The sequence below is a fragment of the Hyaena hyaena genome, unplaced genomic scaffold, assembly GCF_003009895.1.
Source record: "Hyaena hyaena isolate Hyena2069 unplaced genomic scaffold, ASM300989v1 scaffold_1086, whole genome shotgun sequence".
NCBI classification, from domain to species: domain Eukaryota; kingdom Metazoa; phylum Chordata; class Mammalia; order Carnivora; family Hyaenidae; genus Hyaena; species Hyaena hyaena.
Genome location: NW_024081719.1, coordinates 244228 through 260387, shown reverse-complemented (window position 1 = coordinate 260387; position 16160 = coordinate 244228). Strand labels below are relative to the sequence as shown.

The following is a 16160-nucleotide window of genomic DNA, read 5'->3' as shown; positions in this document are numbered from 1 at the left end:
AGCAAATAAACAATCAGAGCCAATATTTGAAGAGGTAATGGCTATGAATTCCCCAAAACTAACTAAAACCTACAGTTCTGATAACGTTCTAATTCTTGATCTGGGTGCTGATTATGGGTACGTATAACTTTGTAGAAAATGTGTTGAATAGCACACTCATGATTTATATGCATTTCTTTTTTCTGTTTTATTTTTTTTTTAAATTTTTTAAATGTTTATTTTTGAGAGGGAGAGTGCGAGTGGGAGAGGGTCAGAGAGAGAGGGAGACACAGAATCTGAAGCAGGCTCCAGGCTCTGAGCTGCAGCACAGGGCCCGACACGGGGCTCAGGCTCACAAACTTCAAGATCATAACCTGAGCCGAAATCGGAAGCTTAACCGACTGAGTCACCCTGGCGCCCCAGCGGAGATTTTTAAAACTAGCTTTACATAGAACATCTTTCTATACCCAAGTTGAAACTGGACTAAAGCAAAATACCTTTTAAATCCTTGATTCATTTACTGAGGGCATATTAGACAGTTAGAACCTTATTTGAAACTGAGCTGAAATTTGAGAAATACTGTTACAACATGTAAAACTTACAGAACTAATTTTTTCTTCCAGATTTTGTATCAGATTGTTCCATCTCATAAGCTGATGTTAGAATTCCATAGATTACTGAGAAAATCAGGTAAATAATTTTTATTTTGGGTCCCTTTGGCAGATATGCTAGCAGATGATGGCCCCGGGGCCAACCCCACCCCTCGTCTGTTTTTATAAATCAGGTTCTATTGGAGCATTTGTGTGCTGTCTGTGGCTGCTTCTGCACCACGGCAGTGCAGTTGTGTAGCTGTGACCTGGACCGTATCACTCACAAAGCTGAAATACTTACTGCCTGTCCCTTTATTAGGAAGCGTTCTGACCCCTGCTGTAGAATAGGAGGCAACATTTAGCATGAGAGAAACGCCTTCAATTTATATCGTTCACCTCGTTTTGATCTTCCTGCATTTCGGCTCCTTGTAGAAAAGAACAGACTTCTGTTTTTAAGTAGGTTCCATGCCCAGCATAGGGCTTGACCTCATGACCCTGAGCAAGTCGCGCAGTCTACCAGCTGAGCCAGCCAGAGGTGCCCCAGAACATAACTTCTTCACAGAAGGAATTCTACTTAAGTCCAGTAGGTACTGGGACTAGTCAGTCCCTCTCCGGTGAGAAGAGAACATGTATGAAATGCCCAGAGGTGGCAGGTGCTTTAAATCATGTCCTTAGCAGAGTGTAGCCCATTTGGAAATCAGACTCACCACTCTGACTTCATTAGCAAGGACTAAATTATTGAATATTTCGATTTATCACAGGAGAGTATGAGCATAATGAATTATTTTAAACTGTTAGCCAAACTAGAAGGCTTACAATTCAGTAATATTTTATCAGCTGAATGTATCTTTTTAGCTTTGTGCACCTCAGGATCTTGTGTAAACTCTAATTGTTGTGACCGTTGCAGAACAAGAAGACCACCGTAAACTTGGGCTGGAGGTACTATTTGGAGTCTTGGATTTTGCTGGATGCACTAAAAATATAACTGCTTGGAAATATTTGGCAAAATATCTGAGACAGACTTTAATGGGGTAAGTAAAAGACGCAGTTATTTATTACTGCCTCTGCAGCAATAAAATTTCCCAGTATTTTAGCTGATTATCTGTCAATGTTTGAATATTATTCTTTGCTTATGTTTTTTAATTTCTTGAGCTGTGTCTTGAGTTGTTTCTTCTGGGTACATCAGACTTACTACATCAGGTATTCTGAGTATGGTCACAAGTAAAACATACAAAAATTCTATTAAGATCTTTTTATGGGGGCGCCTGGGTGGCTCAGTCAGTTGAGCATCCAACTTTGGCTCAGGTCAGGATCTCATGCTCATGGGTTTGAGCCCCACATCGGGCTCTGTGCTGACAGCTCAGAACCTGGAGCCTGCTTCGGATTCTGTGTCTCCCTCTCTGTCTGCCCCTCCCCCACTTGTGCTCTGTCTCTCTCTCTCTCTCTCTCTCTCTCTCTCTCTCTCAAAAATAAATAAAACGTTAAAAAGAAAGTTTTTTTTACTGTGTCAAAATGAGAACTGTACCTCACCACTGCAGTACTAGGGAATGTGTGTGTTTTCAAGTTGGAAATGATGACAGAAAGGGGTCATCCCCACTCTCCACCAGGCTCTTTGTGAAGCTCTTGATGATCTCTGTGTTATCACCGTGTAAGATCACATGGGAAGCTGCTTTTCCCTCAGCTGGTTTTCAGCAGTTTTTTGTGGGGCTTTTAGGGCCTCATAAGATCTTCGGTGGTTATTTATTCAGCAGATATTTGTTAAATCCATTGTGAGCTGAGTATCTAAAACTGTCCCTCTGATCAGAATATCATTAGTGCCACACTTTGAGAAAAAAGGAGTGGCCCTTGTCATTTTTAAAAAACGTTTATTTATTTTTGAAAGAGCATGTACAAGTCGGGGCAGCGCAGAGAGAGAGGAGAGGGAATCCCAAGAAGGCTCTGTGCTGTCAGCGCAGAGCCCAACGCAGAGCTTGAACTCACAAATCTTGAGATCATCACCTGAGTGGAAACCAAGAGTCAGATGCTTAACTGAGCACCCCAGCTTCCCGTCATTTTTACTTTATGAGAAGATGGGATGCCACAAAGTTAAGTTTCATTTAATTTGTCATATCCATCTTAGTTGGTTAGAAGGTTCATTATCCATGTGTCCATCTTCAGATCTGACTTGACCTTGGAGATAGAAGAGTGCTGACTTTAGAATGTTTTTGGTGTGATAACTGTAAGTCACTTTCCAGAGCTAAAGCAGAGTATAAACTTCAACTAATCAAGTGCCAAACCTGTGCGTTCACGTATTTGTATAATACTAGCATCTCAATTTGAGTAGTAATTCATCGTAGCACATAAAGTAAGCATTTAAGGTAACTTTTCAGTAATAACCATAATAGCTAACATTTATTGGACATTTACGATGTACCAGACAATATGCAAAGAGCTTTATATAAGGCCACTCTACTCCTGGGCCAGTTTAATCTAATAACAGTGCTGTGAGACGGGTACCGTTAACAGCTTCAAGGAAACTGAGGCTCAGAGAGGTTAAGCAATGTGCCCAAGATCAGTAGAAAGTAAATGGAAGATCTGAGATTGGAATCCAGGATTCTGAGTTCAGGGTCTGTGTTGTTAAGCCCTGTGCTGTACTGAACGGGCTATTTAATTAAATGAGAAGCAGAAATCAAAGAGAATTAAAAAGGATTTGCTTTCATGCATGTGCTATACCGTGGCCACACTCAGAAATTAGTTTTGGAACATCTTCGTTATCTTCTCCACAGACTTTTTTTTTTTTTTTAATGACTTTATTTTCCTTGGGGGTATGGATAGATGTCCAGCCTCAGAATTTCTGGAACTGCTTCTTGGTGGCCTTCGTGACTTTGAACACGTTGAAGAGCACAGTCTTGCTCAAGGGCCAGCACTCGCCCGCTGTGACAGCGTCACTGATCAGGGTATCCCCGAAGGAGTGAGACAGATGCACAGACACGTTCTTGTGGCGTTTCTCGAAGCAGTTGCACTTTTGGATGTAGTGGAGGTAGTCTTGGCAAATGATACTGCTCTTCTGCATCTTCGGCTTGGTCACCGCACCAGATAGGATTTGCCCTCAGATGGAGACCTTACCTATCAGTAAAGGAGCATTTCTGGTCAACATAGGTGCTCTCAGTGGCCTCCTTGAGCATCTCAAAGCCCAGATGTTTCTGTAGTTTCATGGGAGCTTCTCCTCTCCAGTGCCTCCAAATAGGACCCTCTTATTGTGAAAGATGGTTGGCTGTTGTGATAGGCGCGCCTAGTCCGAATGTCCTTCCCGGCCGCCTGAAACAAGGACTCCACAGACTGCTCTTAAGTTCAGATTCTGCCAGTATAGGTCCGTCTCCGTCACTGACCTTCCCTTTTTTTTTTTTTTTTATTATTTTTATTTATTTCTAGGAGAGAGAGAGAGAGAGACAGCGTGAGCAGGGGAGGGTCAGAGAGAGAGAGGGTGATACAGACTCTGAAATAGGCTCCAGGCTCTGAGCTGGCAGTCAGCACAGAGCCCGACGCGGGGCTCGAACCCACGAACCGCGAGATCATGACCTAAGCGAGAGTCGGACGCTTAACCGACTAAGCTACCCAGGCGCCCCACTGACCTTCCCTTTTGACATTTTTCTTTTCCAGGAACCACCTTGCCTGGGTCCAAGAATAGTGGAACGCCAGGAAAAACTGGTGGCCTAGCTTTCACTTCAGCTTCTTTTGGGCAAGAAGCGACTGGAAAGAGGATAAATGTTTGGCTTGTGAGAAAGCTCTGGTAGCTGGAATACTGTTAGGAAAAGGTATGGGGTTTTGTTGTCTTCTTATGTAGACCTAGCTTTTGGACTAGTTTAAAATTACAAAGTGTGACCATCCATTCGTGTCACAGCTTACTGGGTACAGTGCCCAGGGGCACTGGAGGCTGGAGAGATACCTGGTGATTGGGAAAATGAATCGAGTTGGGGCCAGGGGATCTGCTTGTAAGGACTGGCTGTGGACGGGAAACAGTGATTTCAGCTTGTTGATTGTGACGGGTGCTTTTTATGCTGTAACTTGAGTGTCTTTAGGGGCCAATTAAGATAAAGGATGCAGACTGTTTCCACAACACCCGCATCGAAAGTTTACTGACATCGTCTACTTGACAGTATTAGAAATAGAAAAAGATTCTTTACTGACCTCATTGTTTGATAATAGCTCCATATTATTTTCAATTATCTGTTCCAGTAAGGAGGAAACATTTCTCCCATGAAAGACTGTACCTCCCATTAACTTATTTAAAAATCCTCTTAAACAAAGGGAAATTGATCTTTGTGGAACATCTTGGCTGCTAAAACCCTTACTGCTTTGTGACAGCTTTAGTGTGTTCAAAGATGAAGTGAATGTCCCCATGTCCACAAGTAAGCAGTCTGTTGCTGGAGAGTTTAGAGTCTGTTGCTGAAAGAGCTTCTTCAGCTTCGATGTAGAGATGATTGATACTGTTTTGGAATTGGGATTCTCAGTGAGTGTCTCAGGTGGTCACTAAGGTTAGTGAAATGCTGGTTTCTAAGAGGAAAGGGACAAATAAATATGAAGGCAGTTGTAAGATTTCTCTCTTAACCACCGACGCCAAAGAACAGAAATGTGATTCAGACTGTGATTTCTGTTCCCTGTGAGCATACAGGCACCTGGTACAGATATCTAAAGGTGTCTGTGTTTGCACAGAGTCTGGGCTGATTTTCCGGTCTGTCGCCTTTCCCCATCACTGAGGTCACACGGTTAACCTTTGGGACCCTCTCTGTGAGTGGGCTTCCTAATACCCGTCCATGCTGCCTGCAGGATTCTTATAAGCATCCAGTGAGCCTCACATCAAAGTGCTTTATAAATTCAAAAGTACTCTGTGCATATCAGGCATAATCATGCCTGAAAATGGGTACATTTCTTCTTTCAGATGTTAGTGCAGGAGTTGAGTCAGTCTGTTCAGGAGTCGAGCTGGCTTTTGTCGGTGCTCTGGTTATGCTCATTCTGTCACAAGATTCAAATTCTGGTCGTGACCTGCCTTTGCTGCATGCTGAGAGCAGGTGCGGCACTGCCCTTCTTCTCGTGCTTGCAGAAGGCAAGCCAGGCTCTTTGTCTGTGGGACTTCACATCTTTGGTGGCTCGTGAGGAGGAAGGAGTTTGTAGTTTATTTGGCTTTTTCTCTGGGTAAGGTGAGAGCAAAGTTCTTTCTATCTTTTTATATGCTAGATGGAAACAGAAATCTGTGTACAAAGTGTTTTGTGTTTGCTAAAGTGGTGGTTGTGTTTAGAAATACAGATTATTCTATTAACATCACAGACAGCACTGCTTCCTTTCTAATCAAATGTTGGTAATTCTGGCATACTATTTTCAGGGTATGCCAGATGGTTCTTGTAGGTACGGGACATATCCTAGCAATTTCCCAGAGAAGATGGATACATGGTGAGACTATAATGAAATTAGTTTTTATGTGATTTATGGTCTCACCCACTTATCAAATATAAAAAAAAAATTCTTTTTTTAAGGTTTATTTTGAGAGAGAGAGAAAGAGAGTGGGGGAGAGGCAGAGAGAGGAGGAGAGAGTGAATCCCAAGCAGGCTCTGCACTGACAGTGTACACCCTGACATGGGGCTTGAACTTACAAACTGAGATCATGACCCTGAGCCAAGATCAAGAGTCAGATGCTTAACCAACTACACCACTGAGGCGCCCCTAAAAAAATCTCTTAAAATATCCACTTTACATTTTGTTTGTTTGTTTGTTTTTGAAGAGAAAGAGAAAGAATGTAAGTAGGAGAGATGGGCTGAGGGGGAGAGGGAAGAAGAGAGAGAGAGAGAATCCCCAGCAGGCTCCATGCTCAGTGCAGATCCCAATTTGGGGCTCGATCCACAACCCTGGGATCATGACCTGAGCTGAAATCAAGAGTCAGACATTGAACCAACTGAGCCACCCAGACACCCCCAGTTTACTTTTTTTTTTTAATCGAAATTTGATTCATGTCTGAAATATTTAACCAGGGAACTGCTTGGCATTGTCAGACTGTGAAAAGACCTTTGTCACAGCTGCCTGATCACCACCCAGCTGCCTGCTAGCTGGCTAGAACGGCTGGCTGAGTTCTCATCTCTGACCTGTACGAGTTTATTCTAATGCTTCACGTGAAGGTTTTTGTACAGAGAACTTCCGTATTGTTATAGATGCCTCTTCAGCTGTTCTACAAGCAGACATTGAAAGGAAGATCGTAGTAATTTGTTTTTGGGGAAGGCTCATTTAATGTATGAATATATGTATAATATGCATATCCCCATCGCTGGGGCTTGGGAGGCAGAGTGGGACCAGCTAAAATACGTGCTTTAATTATGACAAATCGGAAACATGTTCATGTGTCGGAAGTGTACCTTTCATTGGCAGCAGCTCTTAGGATGTGCTTAGGATATCTTGATATAGATAATACAAATCCATCTTATTTTCATAATCGTTAGTATGCCAGAGTTGAAGCGAAATTTTCAAAATGTGGAAATATACTTGAGGAATTTGATAAGTATTTAAAACTCTTTGTTGATTATGCTTTGTTTTGTTTTTTAGGTTGTAGATATTTTCGGTATATTTCCAAACAAGATCATCAAGCCTTAAGGAAAAAAATTAGACGGATAAAGAGATCCGTGAAAAAGCACAGTATTGTAAATCCAGGACTCTGATGTTGAATATTAGTTATTTCAAATGAGTAGCTACAGAATGGTAGCTCAGTAGGTATTATTGAACGTATTTATTTGGTGTATCTAGGAGGTAGTTTATATGGCCGCGAACAAAAGGTATTTTTATATTTTTCTATATTTTATGTTTCTGTATTTTCTTTTATTGTAATTATAGCTAAACAGAAACAGTCTCACTGCCTTTGTTCTTTGTAAATAACGTTTTTTTTGTACTGTTAAATATAATATTTATTAAGAAATAACCTTCAAATAAGAAGTATATTTGTTTAATTAGAGAATATAGTTCTACAGCAGTTACTGCTGTTTGCAGATAATTTCTTTCTGACTGTTGTATAATAAAATATAACTGTAGTATTGTTACATGGATTTCTGTTCTTTGAGTTTCTAAATGATCCACGTTAGGTTTACCATCATGAAGAATATATTAGTCATGAGTTTTGTTGGGGAATTTTGGAAACAGAAGCATTTAGTAAAGGAATCCTCTTTCCTTTTAGGTAGTAAGACCTGGGAGTTTGGGGCTAAGTGACCTTCTGACAAGAGAGCTACCTTTGACTCTAGGAGACTAATTTGACCCTAATTTGGATCAGAGGGGGTAGAGGGCTGGCCTAACTTCAAAGGGCTCTAGTTTGTTGTTTTGCCGGGCACAGCAATCTAAGACGAGCTCTGGAACCCCTGTGTCCCGTACCTTTCTCTTGGAAACTGGGATGTGGTGCAGCTGGACAGTGGAGCAAATCTGCCAGTGAGATGGTGTCCCAGGGTTACACAGCCCCATGGGAAAGCGTGGCTCAGAAGCCAAGAACAGAATTCCTGGAATGGGCTGGCGCTTTATATAATATGTTGTGGTAACTGGTAGAGTGAGTGCTTCTTCGAAACTGTCTCCATTTTCACATTTATGGTTCAGATCACTTGTATTTGAGTTCCATGAAGACTCACTATCTTTACAGCAAGACCAGTATGTAGATAGCAAACCTCACATTTCCCCCACTGGCTTTAAACCATCTGTAAGGGGCGCCTGGGTGGCTCAGTTGGTTAAGCGTGTGACTTCAGCTCAGGTCATGATCTCACGGTTCGTGGGTTTAAGCCCCGTGTCGGCTCTGTGCTGACAGCCTGGAGCCCACTTCAGATTGTATGTCTCTCTCTCTCTCTCTCTCTCTCTGTCCCTCCCCCACTTGTGTGTCCACATTCTCTCTCTCAAAAATAAACATTAAAAAAAATTTAAACTATCTGAAAGAAAATGGGACAAACTATTCTTTGTCAATAATTTGATTCAAGGGGCGCCTGGGTGGCTTAGTCGGTTAAGCGTCCGACTTTCGCTTAGGTCATGATCTCGCGGTTCGTGGGTTCGAGCCCTGCGTCGGGCTCTGTGCTGACTGCCAGCTCAGAGCCTGGAGCTTATTTCGGAGTCTGTGTCTCCCTCTCTCTCTCTGACCCTCCCCTGCTCACGCTGTCTCTCTCTCTCTCTCTCTCCTAGAAATAAATAAAAATATTAATAAAAAAATAATAATTTGATTCAATATTTTATGCTTAGTAAAATGACTCAATAAATATTCATCCCTATAATATGTGTATGTAACAAACAGGTGCCCCACAGACCAACATAAACATAAGTTCAAGCGACCACATTGGTAGGACCAGCTTTACCGCTGGGAGTGGACAACACTATAGGCCTGAGACGCCCAGGTGACGTGGACAAGGTCTCAAAGCATGGGCCGAGACTGTGGGGCTCCTCCTCCCTGAAGCCTTTAGTCAAAAGCTGTTAAATAGGGTTTCCGCATTCTCATGATCTCCGGCAGATGGAGGTGTGAATGAAAGAGAAATGGGTAGATTTGGTTCCTGGTTTTCACACAAAGCTTAGCTTCGCAGGATTTTTATATCAAGTGTTCATATTGCACGATACTGTAAGAGCGGTGTGAATAAGCTGTGATTTTTAGGTCTGCTAAAGTCATCTTCATGAATAATAATGGCTGAAATTTATCAGGCACTCTGAGCTTTGTGTTATATCTTACTATCACTCCAATCTCAGGAATTATCCCTGTTTCATGTAGGAAGAAAGGGAGACTAAGTGACGGTCACAGCCGGTAGGTGTTGCCACCAGAACCCTAACCTGACCACTGTGGCTCCATAGAGCACCCACTCTGTGTGCACTGTCTCTACTGCCTCCTGCTTCCGTCAGTATTTGTAACCTGCAGAGCCCTGAGCGAGGCAGCAAGGGGAAGAGTACAGGGGATTCGTAATCCAGACCCTATCAGCTCAAGCAAAACCTGTCCTCTCTGCCAGGCTGGGTAGGTCCGTCCCCTCTGTGTCCTCCCTGGTCCTGCCTTATGCAGCCTCTTCTCAGATCACCACATTGTTACGTTACCTGTGTACATCTGTCTTTTTTTTTTTATAGTGTTTATTTTTCAGAGAAAGACAGCACGAACAGGGGAGGGACAGAGAGAGGGGGACACAGAATTCAAAGCAGGCTCCAGACTCTGAGCTGTCAGCACAGAGCTCAACACTGGGCTTGAACTCAAACTGTAAGATCATCACCTGAACCAAAGTTGGATGCTTAACCAACTGAGCCACCCAGGGGCTCCTGTCTTCCTTAATAGTACATTATCTGAGCTTCATAACCTTTTATGAGCAACCCTCAACAGAATTTCTAGCTCATTAAATATTGAACAGAAGGGGCACCTGGATGGCTCAGTCAGTTGAGCATCTGATTCTTGATTCCAGCTCAGGGCGTGATCTCACAGTTTCTGAGCTTGAGCCCCACATCGAGCTCTGCAGATTAGATGATAGGCAAAATATATTAAAATTAGGACCTTTTGCCTATCAAATGATACCTTTAAGAAAATTAAATAGAGTCTATTAAAAGAAAGATCTGTGAGGGGCGCCTGGGTGGCTCAGTCAGTTAAATGTCCGGCTTTGGCTCAGGTCATGATCTTACAGTTCATGAGTTCGAACGCCCTGTCAGGCTCTGTGCTGACAGCTCAGAGCCTGGAGCCTGCTTCAGATTCTGTGTTTCTCTCTCTGCCCCTCTCCAGTTCTCTCTCTCTCTCTCTCTCTCCTCTCTCAAATAAAAACATAAAAATTAATAAAAATTTAAAAAAAAAGATTCGTGGGGTGCCTGGCTGGCTCAGTTGATAGGGCAAGCAACTCGATCTTAGGGTTATGAGGTAGAGCTCCACACTGGGTGTAGAAATAACTTAAAAATAAAATGTTAAAAGGTGCCCAAGTGGCCCAGTCGCTTGGGTGTCTGACTCTTGATTTCAGCTCAGGTCATGGTCTCATGGTTTGGGAGATCAAGCCCCACACTGGGCTCTGTGCTGATAGAATAGAGCCTGCTTGGGATTCTCTCTCTCCCTCTCCCTCTCCCTCTCCCTCTCTCTCTCTTCCCCCCCTCCCTTGCATGGGCTCTTGCTCTCAAATAAATGTTAAAAATTTATTTAAAAAAATAATTAAAAAATAAAAATAATAAACTCTTAAAAGAAGAAGTTTTTGCAACATGTAAACTGACAAGATTAAAATAAATTCAAATCAGTAAGAACAGACAAAGAGCCCAATAAAAGAAAATGGACAAAGCACATGAACAAGTATTTCACAGAAGGTGAACATGGACCACAAACACAGAAGTCAGAGAAATGCAAATCGAGAGCACAGTGGGATACCAGTTTGGACCCATTTACACTTGATCTTAGCCAAAAGGCCGAGAAGCGATAGTTCAGACCCATCAATGAGCAAAAATTAAGATACTAAGGTTGTAGAGGATGTGGATCAACAAAGTCTCTTGTACATAGCTGATGGGATGTAAAATACAAGAAATCGGGGCGCCTGGGTGGCTCAGTTGGTTAAGTGACCGACTTCGGCTCAGGTCATGATCTCACGATTCGTGGGTTCGAGCCCTGCGTCAGGCTCTGTGCTGACAGCCAGCTCAGAGCCTGGAGCCTGTTTCAGATTCTGTGTCTACCCCTCTCTCTCTGACCCTCTCCTCCTGCTCACACTGCCTCTCTCTCTCAGAAATACATAAAACATTTTTTAAAAATACAAGAAATAGGGTTTTTTAAAAAAATCATTTACCAGTGCTATTCTTGAGTGTTTACTCGAGAAATGCTTGCACTCATTCACTAAGACACAATGGCACTGTTCATAACAGTGGAAAAACTAGAAAAAACCCACAGATGCCTAGTGGCATGAGAATGGATAAATTGTGGCAGTCACATAAGGAAAAATGAATAAACCGTAGATTTCTACACTAACATAGATGGATCTCCATAACACCGAGTGAAAGAAACGAGTCCCTGTGTACGACTTCATGACTACACAGAGTTCAAACTCTCTAATTGCAAACTGGGGACTAAAATGCTTATAAATGTATATAGAGTGTGATGAAGCTACATATAAAAATAACAAGAGAATGATAAACACAACTCCCAGCCAGAGTGGTTACCTCTGAACAGGAGAGGCAGAGGGATAGGATGGAGGAAAAGCTAATCGTTAAGGGATGTAAATTATTATTAATGGTCTAGTTTTTTAATTAAGTGGCAGGCTCTTCATGGACTAATGTTACCAGTGCATTATGAGCCAAGGATTGTGATTACTACATCTATTTTGTGCACTTAAGATTACTTAAAAAAATGAAAAGGACCGTACAACATCTGATTCCGATTATACGAAATGTCCAGAATAAGCAAGTCTACAGAAATGGAGAAAGGAGATTATTGATTGCCGAGGGTGAGGGGGTGATGGAGGGTGGATGAGAAGATGAGGCGGGAGTGATCGCCAGAGAGGTGGGTACAGGGTTCCTTTTGGGGTCATGGTTGTAGAATTCACCCTGAATGTTTAAAAAGCATTTAATACTGTACTTTGAATGAGTGAATTGTATGGCATGTGGATTTTATCAGTGACACTATTACCAACAAGAAGAAAAAAAAATCAGCTAGCTTTATGGAGTCAGAAAGGTCTGGATTCAACCAAGCACCTCACCTAACTGAGCCTCAGGCTTATTCTGTGAAACGGGGTGATCTGAATAATGCAGGATGAGTAGAAATCAAGAGTCCGATGCTTAACGTACGGAGCCACCCAGGTGCCCTTTGAACATTTCCTTTTCTGTTTCTTCTATTCTATTCCATGACCTGAGGCTAAATGAGCACCAGACCTGAACCTCTCAATATTTTTTTTTTAGTTTTTTTAATGTTTTATTTATTTCTGAGAGAGAGACAGCGTGAGCAGGGGAGGGTCAGAGAGAAAGAGATACAGAATCCGAAACAGGCTCCAGGGTCTGAGCTGGCTGTCAGCATAGAGCCCAACGCGAGGCTCGAACCCACAAACCTTGAGATCATTACCTGAACCGAAGTTGGACACTTAACCGACTGAGCCACCCAGGTGCCCCTCAATATTATTTTTAAAATGCAACTCTTGATCTCAGGGTCGTGAGTTCAAGCCTCACATTGGGTGTAGAGATTGTTTTAAAAAAAATTAACTTAAAAAAAAGAAAGGCACTGGCTATGTGAGTGTGTGTGTGTGTGTGTGTGTGTGTGTGTGTGTGTGTGTTGCTGTTATTGGTTGAATCGTGTATCCCCCAAAAGATATGGTCAAGTCCTAACCCCCAGTCCTTCAGAATGTGACCTTGTTTGGAGATCGGGTCTTTACAGAGATAATCAAGTTAAAATAAGGTTGTCGGGGTAGGTCTAATCCAAAATGACTGGTGTTCTCATAAAAAGGGGAACATTTGGACGAAGACATGCACCCAGCGAATGTCACGTGAACACAAAGACAGAAATCAGGGTGATGTGTCCTCGACCAAGGATACAGGATTGTCAGTAAATAGGTTCTTCACAGCCCAGAGAAAAACCAGCCCTGCTGACAGCATGACTTCATCTTCCAGCCTTCAGAAGTGGGAGACAATACATATCTGTGGTTCAAGCAGCCCAGTTTGTGATACTTTGTTACAGCAGCCCTAGGGAACGAATAACAGTATTTTTTAAATATTCTGTTTGTTTCCAAGGTTAGAGCCAAAGTGATTTCAGTACACAATCTGGTCCCAGCTTGCAGTTCTAGACTTTTTCTTCGAAACTCACCTAACGGTTTGACCTAATGTTTTGAAGATGGTTTTTCTGTTCTTCTCCACCTGGACCTCATTTGCATACTCCATTCAATCTTCATTAGCCACTTCATTCATTAGATTTTCTTAGCCACTCCAGTCCGATACCCTCTCTCCTTCCTTGGGATTCCTAGTGGTGGTTTGTTCCTTCCTTCTTGTTATCTGAGTATCATCTGCCTAGGATTATTTGGACTCATAGTTTAGCCTTTCTTCTCAGAGCATAAACTCCTTGAAAAAGCTTATTTTGTGCATCTGTTTTCTGTTAATTTTTTCTCTTTCAGTGTCATGCTTTGTGCATGATAATACCTATCTATGGTAAAATTAGTAACTGTATAGTTACATGATCACCTGTATTATGTAATTATATCTACAATACTGTGGACTCTCATCTGAAATACTGCATCTTTTAATCCAAAATTTGTGCTGTCACTATGTCTGAAGGGGCCTATAGGCCAATCTCCTCCTGCCAATTTTGAAATCTGTCTTTGCCCAAAACCATAAGATCTGATTTGAATTTACATGTCCTGGGTAGGTAGGAATTATTATGTCCAAGGTGTTTTTTTTTTTAATATAAGTTTATGTATTTATTTTGAGAGAGTACAAGCAAGTAGGGGAGGAACAGAGAGAGGGAGAGAGAGAGGATCTCAAGCAGGCTCCACGCTGTCAGTGCTGGCGCCATGCGGGCTCAAACTCACGAACTATGAGATCATGACCCAAGCTGAAGTCAGATGCTTAACTGACTGAGCCACCCAAGCACCTTGTTTTTGTGTTTTCTGGGTTTTTTAAAAATACTGTGCTATAATTCTATAAACACAGCCGTTAAGAATTCTTTTCCATGGGTCGCCTGAGTGGCTCAGTTGGTTAGGTATCCAACTCTTGATTGACCTCACAGTTCATGAGTTCAACCCCTTGTCAGGCTCTGTGCTGACAGTACACAGCCTGCTTGGGATTCTCTGTCTCCCTCTCTCTCTCTTTCTCTGCCCCTCCCCCGCCTCAAAAACAAACAAACATTTTTTATAAAAGAATTAATTTCCAAGAAGGAGGCATTCCTTTTGAACCCAATATTTTCTTGTGTGTGTGGCAAAGGGAAAACCGAGACACAAATGTCAATAAAAGATCCAAAAGTACTTTCCGGTCCCATGTGGAAGAGAGAATGGGGTCAGACTGTTACCTCCCATTTCTGAGAAGGCATGGCTCATGAATCGGCTGGCTGAAATTGGCTGATATGTATTTCTTACTCCTCCCACCCAAGGCTTCCAGAAGAGTGACATTATCTAACCTCTCAGCCAACAAGCCCACGTAAACAGCGCAGTCACCAGTGAATCATGGACTCTAGATTATGTTTAAAAAGCAGCATTCAACCAGGGGTGCTGAGCAGTTCAGACAGGAAAGCAGGGGTGTGTTGTTTATTATTCTTAGCCACTCCCTCCTGAATTTTCCCTTAGTTGTAGAAATGTCGTGTGTTTGTATTTTATTTTATTTTTTTAACGTTTATTTATTTTTAAGAGAAAGAGAGAAACAAAGCGTGAGTGGGGGAGGGGCAGAAAGCGAGGGAGACACAGAATCAGAAGCAGGCTCCAGGCTCAGCTGTCAGCACAGAGCCCGACGCAGGGCTCGAACTCATGAACCGAGGGATCATGACCTGGGCTGAAGTCGGAAGCTTAACTGACTGAGCCACCCTGGGCACCCCTATGTGTGTGTTTGTATTTTAAATGCCATTTTGGGCCTTCACGATCCACAGCATTGTGAACACACACCCGATGGACCGAGGCTGGTCCCCTTCTTGATGACACCCTGGAAAGACTGGAGAGGAGAGTGGGATCCCTCCTTAGAAATACATCAAGGCCAAGAAAAATCTTTGATTTCATTTGCATTTCAAAGGGCAACTTTTTTTTGCCAGGGAGGAAATTTCAGGATAGAGAATCATGGAAAGGTCCAGAAGGAAAGTGAACTCAGAACCTAATGCCTCTGCAGGTTTATGCCTCGGTTCATGCCTCCATCTGGGTTTGGGGCACCATGTCCCTCATCCACTCATTTAAGAAATATTTATCAAAGGCCTGTCATGTGCAAGGAACATGTATAAAGTAAAATGCATTCTTTTTTAAAAAAATTTTTAAATGTTTTTTTATTTCTGAGAGAGAGAGAGAGCAGAGGAGGGTCAGAGAGAGAGGGAGGTACAGAGAGAGGAAGAACAGGCTCCAGGCTCTGAGCTAGCTGTCAGCACAGAGCGCGAGGCGGGGCTCAAACCCATGAACCGTGAGATCACGACAAGAGCCAAAGTCGGACGCTTAACCAACTGAGCCTCCCAGGCGCCCCAAAGTAAACTGCATTCTTAAATGCTAATATTGTAACATTACTAAGTGAGGAAGTGTGAGAGCAGGTATGGGTTTGGCAAAAATAAAGACCCCAGATATTCCGTGCGTCCCAAGGACACCGTCCCGACAAGCCTTTGCTGACCCCTTGTTTTTACCAAGCCACGTACCCTCCTTTTTCTTCACTCTCTCCTTCCCTCTTGCCCCTTGCTGTGGATCCAAGATTCATGGAATGTCCTCTCTTGCAGCCACTGCAAATATGGAGCTTTCCAGATCTCAGGAACCATAAGCTCCCCCTACCTACCGCCCCCCCCCCCATCTGCCCAAATCCACACCCAAGTTCCAGCTGGCACCTTTCAGCCTAAAGGAACTCTCTCGGATCTTGCCCTTGCACAGTCTGACGTCTGGGGCTGGGTAATATGCGGTGTTCTCTAGCTTGTGAAGAAACTGTAAACAAATTATGAATTTCCTGCCCCCCCACACCCCCACTGCAGGAATTCTT

The 16160-nt window shown here is 42.8% G+C and overlaps 2 protein-coding genes across 2 annotated transcripts in view; one reads left to right on the top strand and one right to left on the bottom strand.

Annotated features, from left to right (window-relative positions):
* TAF1A (TATA-box binding protein associated factor, RNA polymerase I subunit A) overlaps positions 1-7591 on the top strand; it is a 40387-nt gene extending 32796 nt beyond the window's left edge. Inside the window, exons 8-12 of the mRNA XM_039222243.1 lie at positions 603-669; positions 1030-1152; positions 1477-1600; positions 4209-4363; positions 7137-7591. Coding sequence (XP_039078174.1) covers positions 603-669; positions 1030-1152; positions 1477-1600; positions 4209-4236 — 342 coding nt within the window. The 3' untranslated portion in view covers positions 4237-4363; positions 7137-7591. The remainder of the gene's footprint in view (positions 1-602; positions 670-1029; positions 1153-1476; positions 1601-4208; positions 4364-7136) is intronic.
* On the bottom strand, positions 3308-3951 carry LOC120224002 (40S ribosomal protein S11-like). The gene is given in 2 exon segments (XM_039222247.1): positions 3308-3678; positions 3680-3951. Coding segments are annotated over 2 exon segments (369 nt in total). The 5' UTR covers positions 3764-3951; the 3' UTR covers positions 3308-3393.
* Positions 7592-16160: the final 8569 nt, after the last annotated feature.